Source organism: Felis catus, chromosome E2 (assembly GCF_018350175.1).
Source record: "Felis catus isolate Fca126 chromosome E2, F.catus_Fca126_mat1.0, whole genome shotgun sequence".
NCBI lineage: Eukaryota > Metazoa > Chordata > Mammalia > Carnivora > Felidae > Felis > Felis catus.
The window spans coordinates 44,128,835-44,145,152 of NC_058382.1; the positions used below are offsets into that span (position 1 = coordinate 44,128,835).

Consider the following 16,318-nt stretch of genomic DNA (forward strand, 5'->3'; position numbering starts at 1 on the left):
GGAAACAGGCTCCAGGCTCTGAGCCATCAGCCCAGAGCCCGACGCGGGGCTCGAACTCACGGACCGCGAGATCGTGACCTGGCTGAAGTCGGACGCTTAACCGACTGCGCCACCCAGGCGCCCCTGTATTTCCCAGTCTTTAGAGTGTATTTCCCAGTCTTTAGAGTGTATTTCCCAGTCTTTAGAGTGTATTTCCCAGTCTTTAGATTTCCCAGGCAAAGAGGAAGGGCTCAGTAAATACTTGTTGAACAAAGAATCCTTAAAACAATCCCTCCAAGGAGATAGATGGACATCTCCATTCAGAGAACAGGAAAACCGGTGCTCAAGGGTGGGGGGGTCAAAGTAACTTGCCTACAGTGGCACATATGAAGCAAAGTGGGGATTTGAACCTGACTCAGTTTGACCCCCTTCACACAATGTACAACTATAAAACTGTGTGTAATTGGTTTTTACCACTTCCACAGTTGGAGTTGGCTTTAAAAAAAGAAAAAAGTGCCGTTGATGATACTTTTTTATTCTGCTGATTCTGATCAGCATCCTTGGTGTTTGCTCTCCAGAGAACGAACAGGGCATTAGCCTATGAAGAAACACAACTGGGAAGCAAAAATCCACCACCAGAGTGACCCAGTCAGCATGAGTAACCTTAAAGCAGGGGAATCGAGGGTCCTGGGTCACCCCTTTATCCTTGCTGGCTCCCCTTTGGAGAGGAGGGGCCTGGGCTAATTGTTCCTTGATCTGTAACCTCACTGTTTTTTGTCCGTGCAATGATACCCTGCTCTCCACCTCAGTCTGTTTTATGGTTTTTATATTTTTAAGATTTAACTTTTAATCTCTATACCCAATGTGGAGTTTGAACTTACAACTTTGAGATAACAGTCATACACTCGACTGACTGAACCAGGCAGGCACCCCATTCCTCAATATGTTTTGATGGAAACAGATGTGAAGGAGCCTGCTCCTTAATTCCTACCCAGGCCAGGATCATTGTTGACGTCTGTTTTTAGGGTGTTAGTTAAATGAAGACACAGTCGGCGCTTGGGCGGCTGAGTCAGTTAAACGTCTGACTTTTGCTCAGGTCATGATCTCTCAGTTTGTGAGTTTGAGCCCCACATTGGGCTCCACACTGGCCATGTGGAGCAGCTTGGAATCCTCTCTGTCTCTTCCTTTATCTCTCTCTCTCAAAATAAATAAATAACTTTCAAAATTTTATAAAAAATAAGAGGGGCGTTTGGGTGGCTCAGTCGGTTAAGCATCTAACTTCTGCTCAGATCATGATCTCACAGTTCATGGGTTCAAGCCCCGCATCAGGCTTTGCACTGATGGCAAGGAGTCTGCTTGGGATTTTCTCTGCCTTTCTCTCTGCCCCTTCCTTGTTCATGCTCTCTCTCTCTCTCAAAAATAGATAAATAAACATTAAAAAAAAAAAACCTTCATTAAAAAATTTTTTTTCAGTGTTTATTTTTGAGAGACAGAGACAGAATGCAAGCAGGGGAGGGGAGGAGAGAGAGGGAGACACAGAATCCAAAGCAGGCTTCAGGTTCTGAGCTGTCAGCACAGAGCCCAACATGGGGCTTGAACCCATGGACTGGGGGATCATGACCTGAGCCGAAGTCAGCAGCTTAACCGACTGAGCCACCCAGGTGCCCCCGCCCCCCAAGCCTGCACTTTAAAAATAAATAAATAAATAAAGACAGAGTCCACTTATTTATTATTTAGTTTTACAGTTTGTATGTATGTTTGTATTTTGTTTCAAGTTTTTATTTACATTGTAGTTAGTTAACATATAGTGTAATACTGGTTTTAGGAGTAGAATTTAGTGATTAATCACTTGAATGTAACACCCAGTGCTCACCACAAGTGCCCTTCTTAATCCCCACCCCCCACCCACCTCCCTCCATCAACCCTCACTTCTCTATCATTGACAGTCTCTTGTGGTTTGCCTCCTCTCTCTTTTCTTTCTCCCTTCCCCTATGTTCATCTGTTTCATTTCTTAAATTCCACATGAGTTAAATTATGTGGTATTTCTTTCTCTGACTCACTTCACTTCGCATAATACACTCTAACTCCATACACATTGTTGCAAATGGCAAGATTTCTTTTGATGGCTGAGTAATATTCCACGGTATGTGTATGCATGTGTGTGTATGTGTGTATACGTGTGTGTGCGTGCGCGTGTCTGTGTGTGTGTATGTATATGTACACATACCACATCTGAGACTACTTATAATTTGTTCCAGGCAAGGTCGTGTCAAGAGGCCGGTAGCAAGAACGTGGTAGATCTCATGAAAGTACACTTCCCACCCCTGAGATTCCATGGGAGCTGCCCGTTAGCACGGGAGGTTGGGCGGGTGCAGGCACCCCAGCCGACAGCTCTCATGGAGCATTGCCACTCAGGTTTTATGGGCACAGGCTGTAAGTCATGCTGGTCCACCGGGAGTCCACGCTGTTTATCTTCCCCAGAAAAATGTTTGAGGTGTAAGCTAACCGATGAGAGGAACTTTGACTTATTTTAGGTCTGTAATGGTGTGACCCACAGCAGCACATTCTTGGATCTGAAATTTAAAACTTCCTCTTTCACTTGGCTGTCTGACTGTCCCTATGTTTTTCTGTGGCGCTGGGAGTGAATTTCCAAGGCACAGCATTCCTTCAAGGAGAGAGAGGGAGTATATGTGTATAAGGGGAAGATGGAGACAGGGGACACTTTCCTGTTCTTACTGTTATTCTACCTGTCCTGTTCTCCTGTGGGAACTTGCTGTTCTCCATTCAGCTAGGAACTAGTTGACGCATAGCTTACTGATACTAAGGTGGTTAAGTCCTGAAGCTGCCTCAGACCACAGGTTCTGCCACTTCTGCTATGTGGCTTAGCCAGGTGTCTCCACTGAGACTTCAGTTTCCTCATTTATTAGCCAGGCTGCTAAATTCCTACCACCCACGGCCAGTGTGTCAAGTAAGGCTATCGGGTTGCTCGTTCTTTTATAGCAAATGGACACATACAGAGATGTCTAGGGGCTAAGAAGATCGTCTTGTTGGTACAACTTGAATCTCAAATAGAGGCCTGATAGTCCTTTCCTTCTCGTTATTTATTTTTTTATTTATTTAATGTTTATTTTATTTTTGAGGGAGAGACAGCCAGACACAGAATCCAAAGTGGGCTCCAGGCTCTGAGCTGTGAGCACAGAGCCTGATGTGGAGCTTGAACCCACAAACCATGAGGTCATGACCTGAACCGAAGTCAGACCCTCAACCGTCAGAGGCACGCAGGTGCCCCTTCTTCCCATTTTTTAAACGTGCATTTTTTTTCTTGCTGAGCGTGGGTGCTTAGTAAACCCGTAATGTTGAGTAATTTTATGGACACCCATCAAAGGAAAGTGTTCCAGTATCACCCAGTGCATCAAAGGAAATGGAACCTAGAAAGAAATTTTATAGGCGGTGGTGTCCGTGGAGAATTACGGCTTTGTGATTGGAGTTAGAAACACCATGCCTAACCAGCAAAGAGAGGCTCCTACCTAGCGAAGTGGTAATATGTCTCTCTCCCTAGGATTTCTTTCATCCATCAGGTTAAACTTTTTGTCTTGTATTTTCAGTATTTAAGGTAGAAACCACAGTCCTTGGTTTGGAGATATGCAGTGGCAACATGACCCCGCCCCGGCAGCTCCAGGGGCCTCAGGAGGCTCTTGATCTTGTGTGTGTGACTTTGTCTTCCTAAGGCTGAGTGCTCAAGTTCAAATGGTCCTTGAAATACATCTAAATGCAGGGTTCTATGATGTTGGCTGTGGGAAATGCGTTCCAATGAGAGAGAAACAATCCATAATGCATGCCTTTGTGTATAGTGTGGGGAAAACACTGCTTTCAAGTAGTTGCCGTTGAGAGATTGGGTTATCCCACTAGTTAGCAAATAACTCAAGTATGGTTAGCTGGCTTGATTGTAGGTCCCTGTCCTTACATCTCAACATCTCCCAGAAATACATGAAGGCTTCTGAGACTGTCTGGTTCCACCCACTCACATTCCAGCTGTGGGGCTGGGTGGGGGTGGAAGAAGAAACGGAATCCTTAAAGCAGGACTGTTTGAGCCACAGTGGCAATTCCAAGCAAGGAATGTTGCTCAGTGCTCAAAGCCCTGCCCTGGACCAGAAGCTTTTCATGAACTTGGGTTTAATTTTTATTTGAACCTCAGTCACTTCTTCCAGGGTCCTCTGATTAAAACTACTACTTGGTGCCACGTGAGTTAGAAAATAGGGCCCTTTTAGGATAAATAGCCCGCAAAAGTCACAATGTGTTAAAAATGCTTTTTAGGGGCGCCTGGGTGGCACAGTCAGTTGAGCGTCCGACTTCAGCCAGGTCACGATCTCGCGGTCCGTGAGTTCGAGCCCCGCGTCGGGCTCTGGGCTGATGACTCCGAGCCTGGAGCCTGCTTCCAGTTCTGTGTCTCCCTCTCTCTCTGCCCCTCCCCCGTTCATGCTCTGTCTCTCTCTGTCCCCCCAAAAAATAAATAAACGTTGAAAAAAAAATGCTTTTTAAAAGTCACTTTTCTTTCCGTCATTTTAAAAGGAATTCATTGTAATTCTGATGCACCATATAATATGTACAAAGATATAGAAGGAAAATATGTTTAAAAAACCAGAATTGGGGCTCCTGGGTGGCTCGGTCGGTTGAGCATCCGACTTCGGCTCAGGTCGTGATCTCACAGTCTGTGAGTTCGAGCCCCGCGTCCGGCTCTGTGCTGACAGCTCAGAGCCTGGAGCCTGTGCCTGTTTCAGATTCTGTGTCTCCCTCTCTGTCTGCCCTTCCCCTGCTCATGCTCTGTCTCTCTCCCTGTCAAAAATGAATAAACATTAAAAAAGAAAAAAAAAAATCAGAATCGCCCCCTGCCCCCACTTCAACCACATTTTGAATCTGCCCCTCCCACCCAACAATTACCATTAGGCTCCTGGTGGGTAGAGTTGCCTACTGTTGGGGGATGTTTAAAGACTTTTTCTTCTTAATATGTATTCCTTTTTATTATTGCTAGATAAGCATGTCCCCATTTTGCAAATGGAAACAGTGGTGAAGAATGCTCACTTTGGAGCCAGACAGCTCAGCCCCTCCAGTCACAAGCATATAATTAAGGACAAAGAAAGCGGAGGTAGTGGTCCCTACCCCAAAGGGTGGCAGAAGGTGAAGAGGAATTACAACACAAAGAGCACAGTGCAAGGGTCTGGCTTGTAGAGAACACCATGAGGCCGAGCGGTTAGGAGCAAGAACTCTCAGACGGCCTGGGTTCCAGTCCCAGCTCTGGGCCTCACGGCCTGCCTCGGTTTGTTCCCCACATGTGAAAAGGAAACACTGGTAGTACCACCCTCAGAGTTCCGGAATGGAGTGAGTTAATATTTGTAAAGTGGTTAGAATGGAGCCTGACACTTAGTGTTCTACAAGTGTGTAAAAATATTAAGAGAATAGTAGATAAAAGGTAGTTGAAGCTATTAGTCGAGGCTGTGGTTTTTGGTGGTGGTGGGGATGATGTTATTGCAGTGAAAAGATGTCCACATCTAGAGATGGCCACCTGGGTTCTTGGCTCTTGTCACTGGGATTTTGGTTTCTAGACCAAATGACCAAATGACCAGTTTTAGGAAAGGAGGTCATCCTGACTTAAAGAACACTTGCTTAATCCCTTGCTGGCTTTATGTTTATGTCTGTTTGATTTTTTATCGTGGAAACGTTCAAATATACCCTGTCCTCATGGACTGATTCTCTTTTTCTTGTTTGAGTCCCCCGTGCTGCCATTAGTGGTCACTGTGGCTCTGAGACATGGCCTGGTCCTTGTCAAGGTTGAAGCAAGGAGCCTTCTGAAGCTGGAGAGTCCCTCATCTTTCTTGTAATTTCTGGTTTCTCAGCCCAGAGGATCAGATTGCACAGAAAGATAATGGGCCTTAATGAGCACCTGGAAATTCAGGTTGGGGCAGCGCACACTTCTTTGTCACTTCTCAAGGGGTGGGGCTTAGCCACCATTAAGACAAGATGACCCAAGCTGGTTAAGCTCCTTGGCTCAAAGTTATTTGCAGAACCATTTAAAAACGTTCAGGCTGCCGCCTTTGGCAAGTCCAGTCCTGCTTGTCCCAACTTTCACTGCCCAGATTTGGGCCAGCTGGGGAAAGGAATTAAATCCATGCATAAACCAGAGCAGCTCTTGTCCTTGTTTCTGTGACAGCACCCCCCCCCCCCCCCCGCCTCAGATCACCCCATTACTTCTGCTGGGATGGGTTCGGGGGAGGTTATTTGAAAAACATCTAGTTTGAGATGGAGATCCTATTTTAGACTTAAAAGGCAGTGTCTGCCCATCCTTCAAGGACTTTGCCTTTGTTCTTCTCATTTTTGGTTCCCCTGTTCATGTAGCACATACTTGGCTTCTAGCAAATACTTCTAGCTTGTGTACCCAAATGCACAGAAAAAATAATCATTATCTACTGCTCGCACTGCTCTTTCACTTTCAAAATGTGATCACATTTGCTGTCTTGGTTAATATTCACAAAAACCCTGAAGAGGTAGGCTCCATCAATGGTGGTATCCTTCATGTCCCAGTAGAGAAAACTGAGGCCCAGGGGAGTTAAGCATATTGTTTAAGGCCACTCAGCAAGAACATGGTGGAATCTGGGTTTGTTATCTGGTCACAGATAGTAGATATAGAACCAGCCTATAAGGCGAGGGTAGAGGTGGGACCATGGCTGTGATTTTTTTTTTTTTTTGTATAAACCTGGAGGACAGGGGGTGGGTGGGTGATTATTTGAAGGACCCTGTTCCCTTCCTGTGAACTATCTTTTTGTTTGGCTGGATAGCGACTCCCAGTTACTTGTACAAGGTGGCCCCAGATTTCTGTCATCCCTGGATTCTAGCTAGGGGGCAAAATAAACCAGGGCCTTAACAGTCTCTTCAGGGCAAGGGAACGCGGTCATAAGACTAAGTAACTCAGGGTAAGGGCCAGTCCCAGCTCTGCTTTCACTAAGTATAGGATGTCAAGCAATTTTCTTAAGCTCTCCAAGCCTGGATTTCTTCATCTTCTGAATATCTTCATCTTCAAAATGGAAATGATCATGGTGTTCACCCACCCACACCAGTCAGGTCTTATTTTCTCTGGAAAGGGTGTGGCTGTTGGCTTCAGAAACATTTGCAAGGGTGGCCCCTGGTGGAAGAAAGTGAAAACTGCAGCCCAGGAATTAGGGGTGGCCTTAGGACTTTGTGGCAGAGATGTGATCCTCATGAATATAGAGGTGTCTAGCCTTGTAAAATAGGCTCAAGAGCAGGAGTTTTTATAAAAGATCTATTTGGAAAAAGTAAAAATTACACTAGAGAAATTAAGGGCGAGTATTTGAAAGGGATGAAAACAGGCCACCTTGAGAAGTTCCCAGAATGAGCTGCTTTATCAGCTCTTCCCTGTGTCTAGCTGGCTCTTGAGACAGGTTTCTGCAAGACTGTCTCCTTCAGGTCTCTGCTCAGCCACCTCCACCTCAAGAGGCTTGCTCTCATCATCCAGTAATAGTTACATCTTTCTGAATCCCCCTCTCCTCTGATCACTCTTGTATTACTCTCTTTAATTCCTTTCTGTCTAGCGTTTATCACTTCCTGAGATGATTGATTTCTGTATTTGTCCATGCTTTCCACAACAGTGTAAGCTCAGTGAGGAGCAGTGCCTTGTCTGTCTTGTCTACAGGTTTGTCCTTAGAGCTCAGCACAGCTTCTGGCATAGAGCTTGGTGGAAACCTGTAGAATGAGCCCTTTAGGACATTTTTCACCACCAGCGTCACCATCTTTGGGTATTGGTGGTCTTTAAGTTTTAATACCTTAATAGCTATGAAATTTTAAGTAGAGTTTGGAAGTCATTGGTCATAACATTCCCCCACCCAAGTAGTCCTTCCCTGTCTTTTGCATTTGTCTTGCTGCCCTGTATGATCAGGTTGAAGACTTTCCTGTACAACTTTCGTTATCTCCCCTGACAATGATCAGTTTCTCTTCTGCATCAGATTGAAAGCAGGTATTACCCCTCTGTGCCTGAGATAATAAAAATAGAATTAGCACTCAACAAGTATTTACAGTTATCAATGTCCTCTGTGGGATACTCATGAGGGTTGAATAAATGATTAACCAAAGTCACATTTGTTTTCAAAAACTTAATTGGACAGACATTAATATAGTGCTTATTATGTGCCAAGCACATAGAGATGTAACTTAAGTCAACCCTAGGGGCACCTGGGTGGCTCAGTCAGTTGGGCGTCCAACTTCGGCTCAGGTGGTGATCTTGCGGTCTGTGAGTTCGAGCCCCGCGTCGGGCTCTGTGCTTGGAGCCTGGAGCCTGCTTTGGATTCTGTGTCTCCCTCTCTCTCTGACCCTCCCCCGTTCATGCTCTGTCTCTGTCTCATAAATAAATAAATAAACAAACAAACAAACGTTAAAAAAACAAACTTAAATCAACCCTAGTGGGTAGTTGCTTTTATTGCCTTCATTCTACAGATGGGTAGACTGAGGCACAGGGAGATTAATTTGCCCAAGGTCACAGAGCTAATAATAAGCAGAGCTGGGACTTGAACCAGGTAGCCTGTTCCAGAGTCCATATTCTTTAGAGAGAGTGAGTGTGAACAAGGGAGAGGGATAGAGATAGAGGGAGGGAGAGTCTCAAGCAGGCTCCACGCACAGCTCAGAGCCTGACCCAGAGCTTGATGCCATGACCCTGGGATCACAACCTGAGTCAAAATTAAGAGTGGGATGCTTAACCAGCTGAGCCACCCAGGGGGCCACCCCCAGAGTCCGTACTCGTTATCATCATGCCATGTCCCTCTCTCATTGTCTGCCACTGGTTTTGAAATGTCAACATTTATGTATTTATTTAAAATGTTTATTTTATTTATTTTGAGAGGAGAGAGAGAGAGAGAAAATGAATGAATGAATGAATGAATGAATCCCAAGCAGCCTTCATGCTGTCAGTGCAGAGCCCAACTCAAGGCCCAATCCCACGAACTGTGAGAGCATGACCTGAGCTGAAGTTAAGAGTCAGATGCTTAACCAGATGCTTAACCAACTGAACCACCCAGGCTCAGTTACCCCACCTGCTACTTAAATGTAGACTCTGCAATGTCTCACTGTACCTTAGTCTCTAACTTTTGGATTTAGCAAGCATTCTGTCTCAGTAATCTTAGCAGTCTGTTTTTATATTGTCAACAGCCAACTGAAGGAGAGGTCCCTTTTGTTATTGAAAAGAAGTTACTTTCTAGACAGGTCACTGTTTGTAGTTTACAAGTAGATAAGAAAGAAAATCAGAGGCGCCTGGATGGCTCAGTCGGTTGGGCGGCCGACTTCGGCTCAGGTCATGATCTCGCAGTCCGTGAGTTCGAGCCCCGTATCAGGCTCTGTGCTGACAGCTCGGAGCCTGTGCCTGTTTCAGATTCTGTGTCTCCCTCTCTCTCTGACCCTCCCCCATTCATGCTCTGTCTCTCTCTGTCTCAAAAATAAATAAACATTAAAAAAAAATTTAGAAGGGGCGCCTGGGTGGTGCAGTCAGTTAAGCGTCCGACTTCAGCCAGGTCACGATCTCACGGTCCGTGAGTTCAAGCCCTGCGTCAGGCTCTGGGCTGATGGCTCGGAGCCTGGAGCCTGTTTCCGATTCTGTGTCTCCCTCTCTCTCTGCCCCTCCCCCGTTCATGCTCTGTCTCTCTCTGTCCCAAAAATAAATAAAAACGTTGAAAAAAAAATTTAGAAAAAAAGAAAGAAAATCAGACCACAATGAACAGTCTTCCTGTAATTGTGAAGAACATGATGATAATATTGACTACTTTGGTATCTTTGCTGTTCTGTCTCCAGACGATGGCTTGTTTTGCATGAGTCAGGCTTTTGGTGGGTGAACCACGTTTGCTTTTTAGAGAAGGAACACTCATGTCTTTAATCTGCCCCATTTCCTAATCGCTGTGACGTGTGCCCTGCAGTGAGTTTTGAAGGATGCACCGGTCAACCAAGGACAGCCTATTTTTCTGATGACACGCGAATCAAAGTGGGCAGCGATGGTGTGGTTAGCGTCAGACGGCCTCTGCAGCTTCATAAACCAGAGATGAGTTTTCTCGTCCACGCCTGGGACTCCAGCCGCAGGAAGCTGTCCACCAAAGTTACGCTGAAGGCAGCAGTGCGCCATCACCGCCGCCATCACGTACGTTGGAGCGTTTCTTGGAAGTTCACCATTGTTTTAGTCCTCTGGCTAATGCAGGTTCCCTACCCTTGGCACCATTCACATTTGGGGCTGGATGGTTTTCTGTTGTGATGTTTAGAAGCATCCCTGGCTGTACCCCACCAGATAGATACCAGCAGCATGCCCCTAGCTGTCATAACCAAAAATGTCTCCAGACAGCCAATGCCCCCCGGGTTGGAGAATCACCTCTAGTTGAGAACCATTGGTCTAACTGAACTAATCGTTGGGAATTTTTTTGAGTAGGTGGGGGGAGGGAGGGATCAGCCGGAATGATGGTGCAGTGTGAATATCTGTATTTTCTGTGGGAAGTGTAGAATAGTGGGTAAGAAAGAGCATGGACACTATCTGGGACTGAATCATAGCCCTGCCACTTACTGCCTGAATAGATACAGGAGAGTTACTTAACCCCTCTGTGCTTGAAATTCCTTATCTGTAAATGCAGATAATAATGAGTGCCTGAATTAATACATGTGAAATGATATAACTGTGCTAGACATACAGTAAGTACTCAGTAATTGTTAACTGTCTTTTTCTTGGAGGGAGAATGAGCAGGAGATCAATCCTCTGATCATTTTATTTTACTCTTTGTGTTTCTAGTGGGGAGAGTCTTGGGAGGGGAAGAGAAGACTCAATGGGAAACATTTTTTTTTAAGTTGTATTTATTTATTTTGAGAGAGAGACAGCGTGAGCAGGGGCAGGGCAGAGAAGGAGGGAGGGAGGGAAAGAGAGAGAGTGTGTGTGTGTTATTGGGTATGTGAGTAACTAATATGTAGGAATGCAGTACTGGGAAGGATTTCTTATCTCATGTCTGTCTTGTGCATTTTGAAACAAATTTGAAAAGCCAGGAAATAGTGCTTAAATCACATTTGGCAAACAGTGATCAGTGATTATGTGGGGAGTGGGAGATGGAATTGTCCTCTGGAACCTTTACAGTATTATGGTTAATCACTTTAAAGCACTTAAACAATTTGGAAGAAACTTTGCTTCCATCTTCAACTATCTTATTTCCCTGTGTGTGCATAAAGCTATCTTTATCACACATGAAAACTGTTCAATACAAGTCTCAAAGGGCGTTTTTGGTTCCCATCCCAACAGCTTTAGTTAGAACAAATGGAAACTCAATAGATAAAACAACACAATGAGGTTAAAGAATTTGTATTGATCACAAAGTAGTTCTTAGCACCAATTCCTAAAACTTACCTCATCTTGGCTGATAACTCCACTTTGGAGGCCTATACCCCAAGGAAAAACATAAAAGAAAATTGAAACACTTGAATATCCAGTTGTTGAATAAGCTCTGATATTACATCATCAGAGTGTAATGTTCTTTTAAAAACAACAGGTATAATATATATAGGCTTGAAATAACTTGCAAAATAATATCAAACTCTCAAATGTATAGTTGTGTATGCATACTGATTACTTGAACTCTGGACATTAGAAGGATCAAAAGAGAATGCCATCTTTATTATATGGCAGAGAGGTTCATTGGGTTGTGTTTTGTTATTAAGTTAAAGTCATCGACTGCCCTCAGAATGCTGGAGATGCTGGCTGGGTAGGTGGAACTGTTGGGCCTGTATTATTTCTCCTGAATTACCTGATTTTGTTCTTCATCTCCTTTCCTTTTAGGACACTGTCTCCAAAACCCAGACAGAAGTGCTCACATTTCCCAACTCCCAGCATGGTCTTAGAAGACAGAAGAGAGACTGGGTTATCCCTCCTATCAGCTGCCCAGAAAATGAGAAAGGCCCATTTCCTAAAAATCTGGTTCAGGTAGAGAGCAGGAAGTTCTTTACTTCTCTGGGAGCAATTTGTCAGAGAAGGACTAAGAAGAAAAAGGGATAATGCTGTTTCTTTCTGTTTGGTCTTCAGATCAAATCTAACAGGGACAAAGAAATCAAGGTTTTCTACAGCATCACTGGCCAAGGGGCTGACACACCTCCTGTTGGTGTGTTTATTATTGAAAGAGAAACAGGATGGCTGAAGGTGACGGAGCCTCTGGATAGAGAACAAATTGCCAAGTACATTGTGAGTATCTCTCAGAAGCCTGTTAACAATGGGGTCATATCCTCCCAAAATTGTTTGGTCAACCCATGTTGGATCCCTAGATCAGGTGCTCTGGACATGTGAGGCTTAATTTGATGGCTCTGTACCTGTTAATAAAGGGAGATGACAGGAGAGCTGGGGAAAAATTGGGGGGGGGGAGGGGAGCATTAATATTTTCTTTGTTAGGAATAAAGAGAGGAGAGTCCTTATGCATGAGTTAAGACCCAAGGTAGCAACTTTTGGGGCCAAAAGTCCCTGACCCAGAGGAAGAGGCCAGTGATGACATTGGGGAGCAAAAGCCATTCTTAGACCTTGGTATCAGAGTAAGCTTGGAGAGCTGAAGGGTAATGCATTAAGGCCAAATGTAGAAAAGTCTGGGGAGGCACTAGACTGGAGCAGTCAGAGCAAACATTAGCCTGCTGGGAATGAATCAGAGTGTTTGAGGGTTCTACTGTTTTCTCCTGGGCCTGGCTCCCTAGCCCTCCTATGGGAAATGGGAGCTCTGACCTGGTAGCTGTGTTCTCCAGCCCATGAATCTTTACATATCATGACCTCAAACATTGTCATGACACCACTGAAGCAGCAGCACATGTCCGAGAAAAGTTCTCTGCTAGGGTGTCCTTCCTTGGGTCTTGGAGGGGGGGGGAGGGGGGGGAGGGGGTGGAGGCCAGTCACATGACTCCTTCCCTTTCTTCCCCCTGGTTGGGACCCACGTAACCTTCACTTGGCTGTTTCAGCTGTACTCTCATGCTGTGTCTTCAAATGGGCATGCAGTCGAAGACCCAATGGAGATTGTGATTACGGTGACAGATCAGAATGACAACAAGCCCGAGTTCACCCAGCAGGTCTTTGAAGGTTCTGTCATGGAAAGCGCTCTTCCAGGTATGGCCAATACATAAGGCGCGTAGTTCCCAGAAAGACACTTAGATTCTTTGGACTTAAGAGTGTTGGGGCTGGTGTTTGGGGTCAGGCCCTTCATAGCGATAGAACTTCTTTAGAAGCTTGCACCATGTGTATAAAACATCCCTTCTACAGAAATGTGTATTATAAAATAGGAGCAGTTTAAGAACCTTTCCTGATTAAGAAACAGATGCATGCCATTTATGACCACATTCTTTTCTGTCCCCTGTAAAGGTAACCGCTGCCTTGACTTTTGTGGTAATCATTCCTTTGCTTTCATTTGTCTATTTCACTGTGTGTATATTTATCTCTATATGAGCTCTTGTTTGTTTTGCACGTTTTCAAACTTTATGTACAGGGAACCACACTCTACATGTATTTCTGTGGCATGCTTCTCTCATTTAGCTTTATGTACATACGGTTCTTTGTGTTGGTGCCTATAGCAGTCCAAGGCCATTCATTCTCATTGTCATGTAGTATTTCTTTGCATATATCTCCTGATGGAAACATGCAAGACTTTCTCTAGGGTATAAATCCGTAATGGTAGATGGCTCAGTTGTATTGTATGTGCCTGTTCAGTGTGATACTTGCTGACAAGCTGTTTTCCAAAGGGGTTGAACCAGTTTACAGTCCCACCAGCAACATATATATCCTGGAATTTTAGACTTTTCAGCTCTGTTGACTGTGTGGTGGTATCTCCATACAATTTTAAATTACATTTCTCTGCTTTATTAATGGGCTAAGCATTTTCTGTGTTTGCCGGCCCTTTGGGTTTCTTATGACTTCTTTCTTCGTCCTTTGCTCTTTTTTTTCCCCCTTGGGCTATTTTTTTCCTTTTCCTAGTGATCCCTAAAGAATTTTTTTTGATGTGATCAGCACTAGTCCTTTGTCAGTCACAGGTGCTATAAGTATTCTCTTCTACCTTGAAGGCAGTGATCTCAAGTGACCATCCTCTCTGGTGAAGCCGTGACTTACAAGCCGCGTCGGAAATTTGTGGGATTTTTCCTAGTTTTCACCTCATTCACTCTGTTTGAGAGACATGGCACTGTTTTAGTTTAAGGTTACTTATTCCCCGTAGTCCTCCCCTCCAGCCCAATCCAAAGTATCTTGTGGCAAAGCTGAGTCCTTGGAACACTGCTCATTTGGTGGAATGCTGTCAACCCTCCCCCCCGCACTGGTAAGCATTTTGGAAATTAGAAAATGGAGAACCATGACACGGTACCAACCCTAGGCTTCTCCTGGAACATTCTGGACAGAATTGAGCTGAGCAATGTTGACCAAAATCCAAAGTGCAGCTTAACTGAATCTTCCTCTCCTTTGGCACTCCAGGAACTTCTGTGATGCAAGTCACGGCCACAGATGCAGATGACGACGAGAATACCTACAATGCCGCCATCGCGTACACCATCCTCTCCCAAGAGCCCCCGCTGCCTCAGAGCACAATGTTCACCATCAATAGGGACACAGGAGTCATCAGTGTGGTCACCACCGGGCTGGACCGGGAGGTCAGGGATCAAGAGGATATAGAGGGGGTTGAGGGCAAATAGACATCAGCTAGATCACGTGGACCGTGCAAAACTCGGCAGAGGCCAGTTGCCACGTAGCATGTTATGGTCTGAGCTTTGCATCTAAACATCTGTCTAGAGGTTTTATACCTAGAAGGCAGGCTAGCATTCAAGTAAATGATAAAGTGTTTTGATGCTCTGGGCTGGGCTGGGCCTGATGTGGTTCTGGGTCCTGACTCCAATGTGTTTGATCTCTGCAGAGTGTCCCCATGTACACCCTGGTGGTTCAGGCTGCTGACCTGCAAGGCGAAGGTTTAAGTACAACCGCAACAGCCGTGATCACGGTCACTGACATCAACGATAACCCTCCCATCTTTGAACCAACCACGGTAATTTTGCAGCCCCTCGGTTTTCAAAGAAAGGTCCTCTGTTGTTTCACAGTGCTCATGGGTGAAGCCTTTGACAGCCTTCCCTAGACTACTGAACTTCAGAAAGCAAGCAGATTGGGGTGGCAGTTGTCCCTGCCATCATCAGCCTGGGCCCTATTGGCGCACATTTGTGAAATTATAAATGGCACCCGAGGTGCCTGGCTGGCACAGTCAGTGGAGAATGTGACTCTTTTATAATTTTTTAAATATTTTTTTGATGCTTTTATTTATTTTTGAGAGAGAGAGAGAGAGATGACAGAGCATGGCTGGGGGGGAGGGGGGGGGGGAGCAGAGAGAGAGAGGAAGACAAAGAATCCAAAGCAGGCTCCAGGCCCAGAGCTGTCAGCACAGAGCGCCACGTGGGGCTTGAACTTCACTGTGAAATCATGACCTGAGCCGAAGTTGGAAGCTTAACTGACTCAGCCACCCAGGCACCACAGAGCAAGTGACTCTTGATCTGAGGGTTGTGAGTTTGATGCCCATGTTGGGTATAGAGATTACTTTAAAAAAGAAAAAAAGGGGGGGGCACCTGTTGAATTCATGTTTTCATTTTGGGTATCTTGGTCACAAGTCCTACCAGGTTTTGTTTATTCATTGAACAAATATTTTCTTTCTATTCTTTTCTTTTTTTAATCTTTATTTATTTTTGAGAGAGAGAGAACGAGTGGGGAGGAACAGAGAGAGAGGGAGACACAGAATCCAAAGCAGGTTCTAGGCTCTGAGCTGTCAGCACAGAAGCCGACATGAGGTTTGAACTCATGAGCCACAGTATCATGACCTGAGCCCAAGTCGGATGCTTAACTGACTGAGCCACCCAGGCACCCCAGAACCTTAAATCTTAATACATTAATTAGAAATCAGCTCAGTGGTTAATAACAGAGACTTGACTCTTACGTCCTAAACAAATAGGGTAAACTTTCTGGTGTCACAAAAAGCCCAGAGCTAGATTATCTGTGGTGTCAATGAAACCTCTTTTGCCTCACTTTGCCACCATCCTTGGTGCATAGCTTCCATCCTCGGTGTCCCCTTATGGCCCCAGATGGCTGCTAGCCCTCCAGCTATGTCTGTGCTTCGTTCAGGAAGGAAGCAAGGCCACGGGGAGCACAAGGCATTGCTGCTAAGTGAAGTCCTCTTATTTCTGTGCAGACCCATACAAGTTCCATTTACCTCTTAGCAACTGCAGTCTTTGAGGATGACTGGAAGTAAAATACATTGTCTGGGCACTTTGCTGCCTCCAA

At 45.1% G+C, this 16,318-nt stretch overlaps 1 protein-coding gene across 1 annotated transcript in view; it reads left to right on the top strand.

Annotated features, from left to right (window-relative positions):
• CDH1 (cadherin 1) overlaps positions 1 to 16,318 on the top strand; it is an 82,333-nt gene that overhangs the window by 48,490 nt on the left and 17,525 nt on the right. Inside the window, exons 3-8 of the mRNA XM_003998189.5 lie at positions 9,945 to 10,162; positions 11,831 to 11,974; positions 12,074 to 12,229; positions 12,985 to 13,129; positions 14,477 to 14,652; positions 14,913 to 15,041. Coding sequence (XP_003998238.2) covers positions 9,945 to 10,162; positions 11,831 to 11,974; positions 12,074 to 12,229; positions 12,985 to 13,129; positions 14,477 to 14,652; positions 14,913 to 15,041 — 968 coding nt within the window. The remainder of the gene's footprint in view (positions 1 to 9,944; positions 10,163 to 11,830; positions 11,975 to 12,073; positions 12,230 to 12,984; positions 13,130 to 14,476; positions 14,653 to 14,912; positions 15,042 to 16,318) is intronic.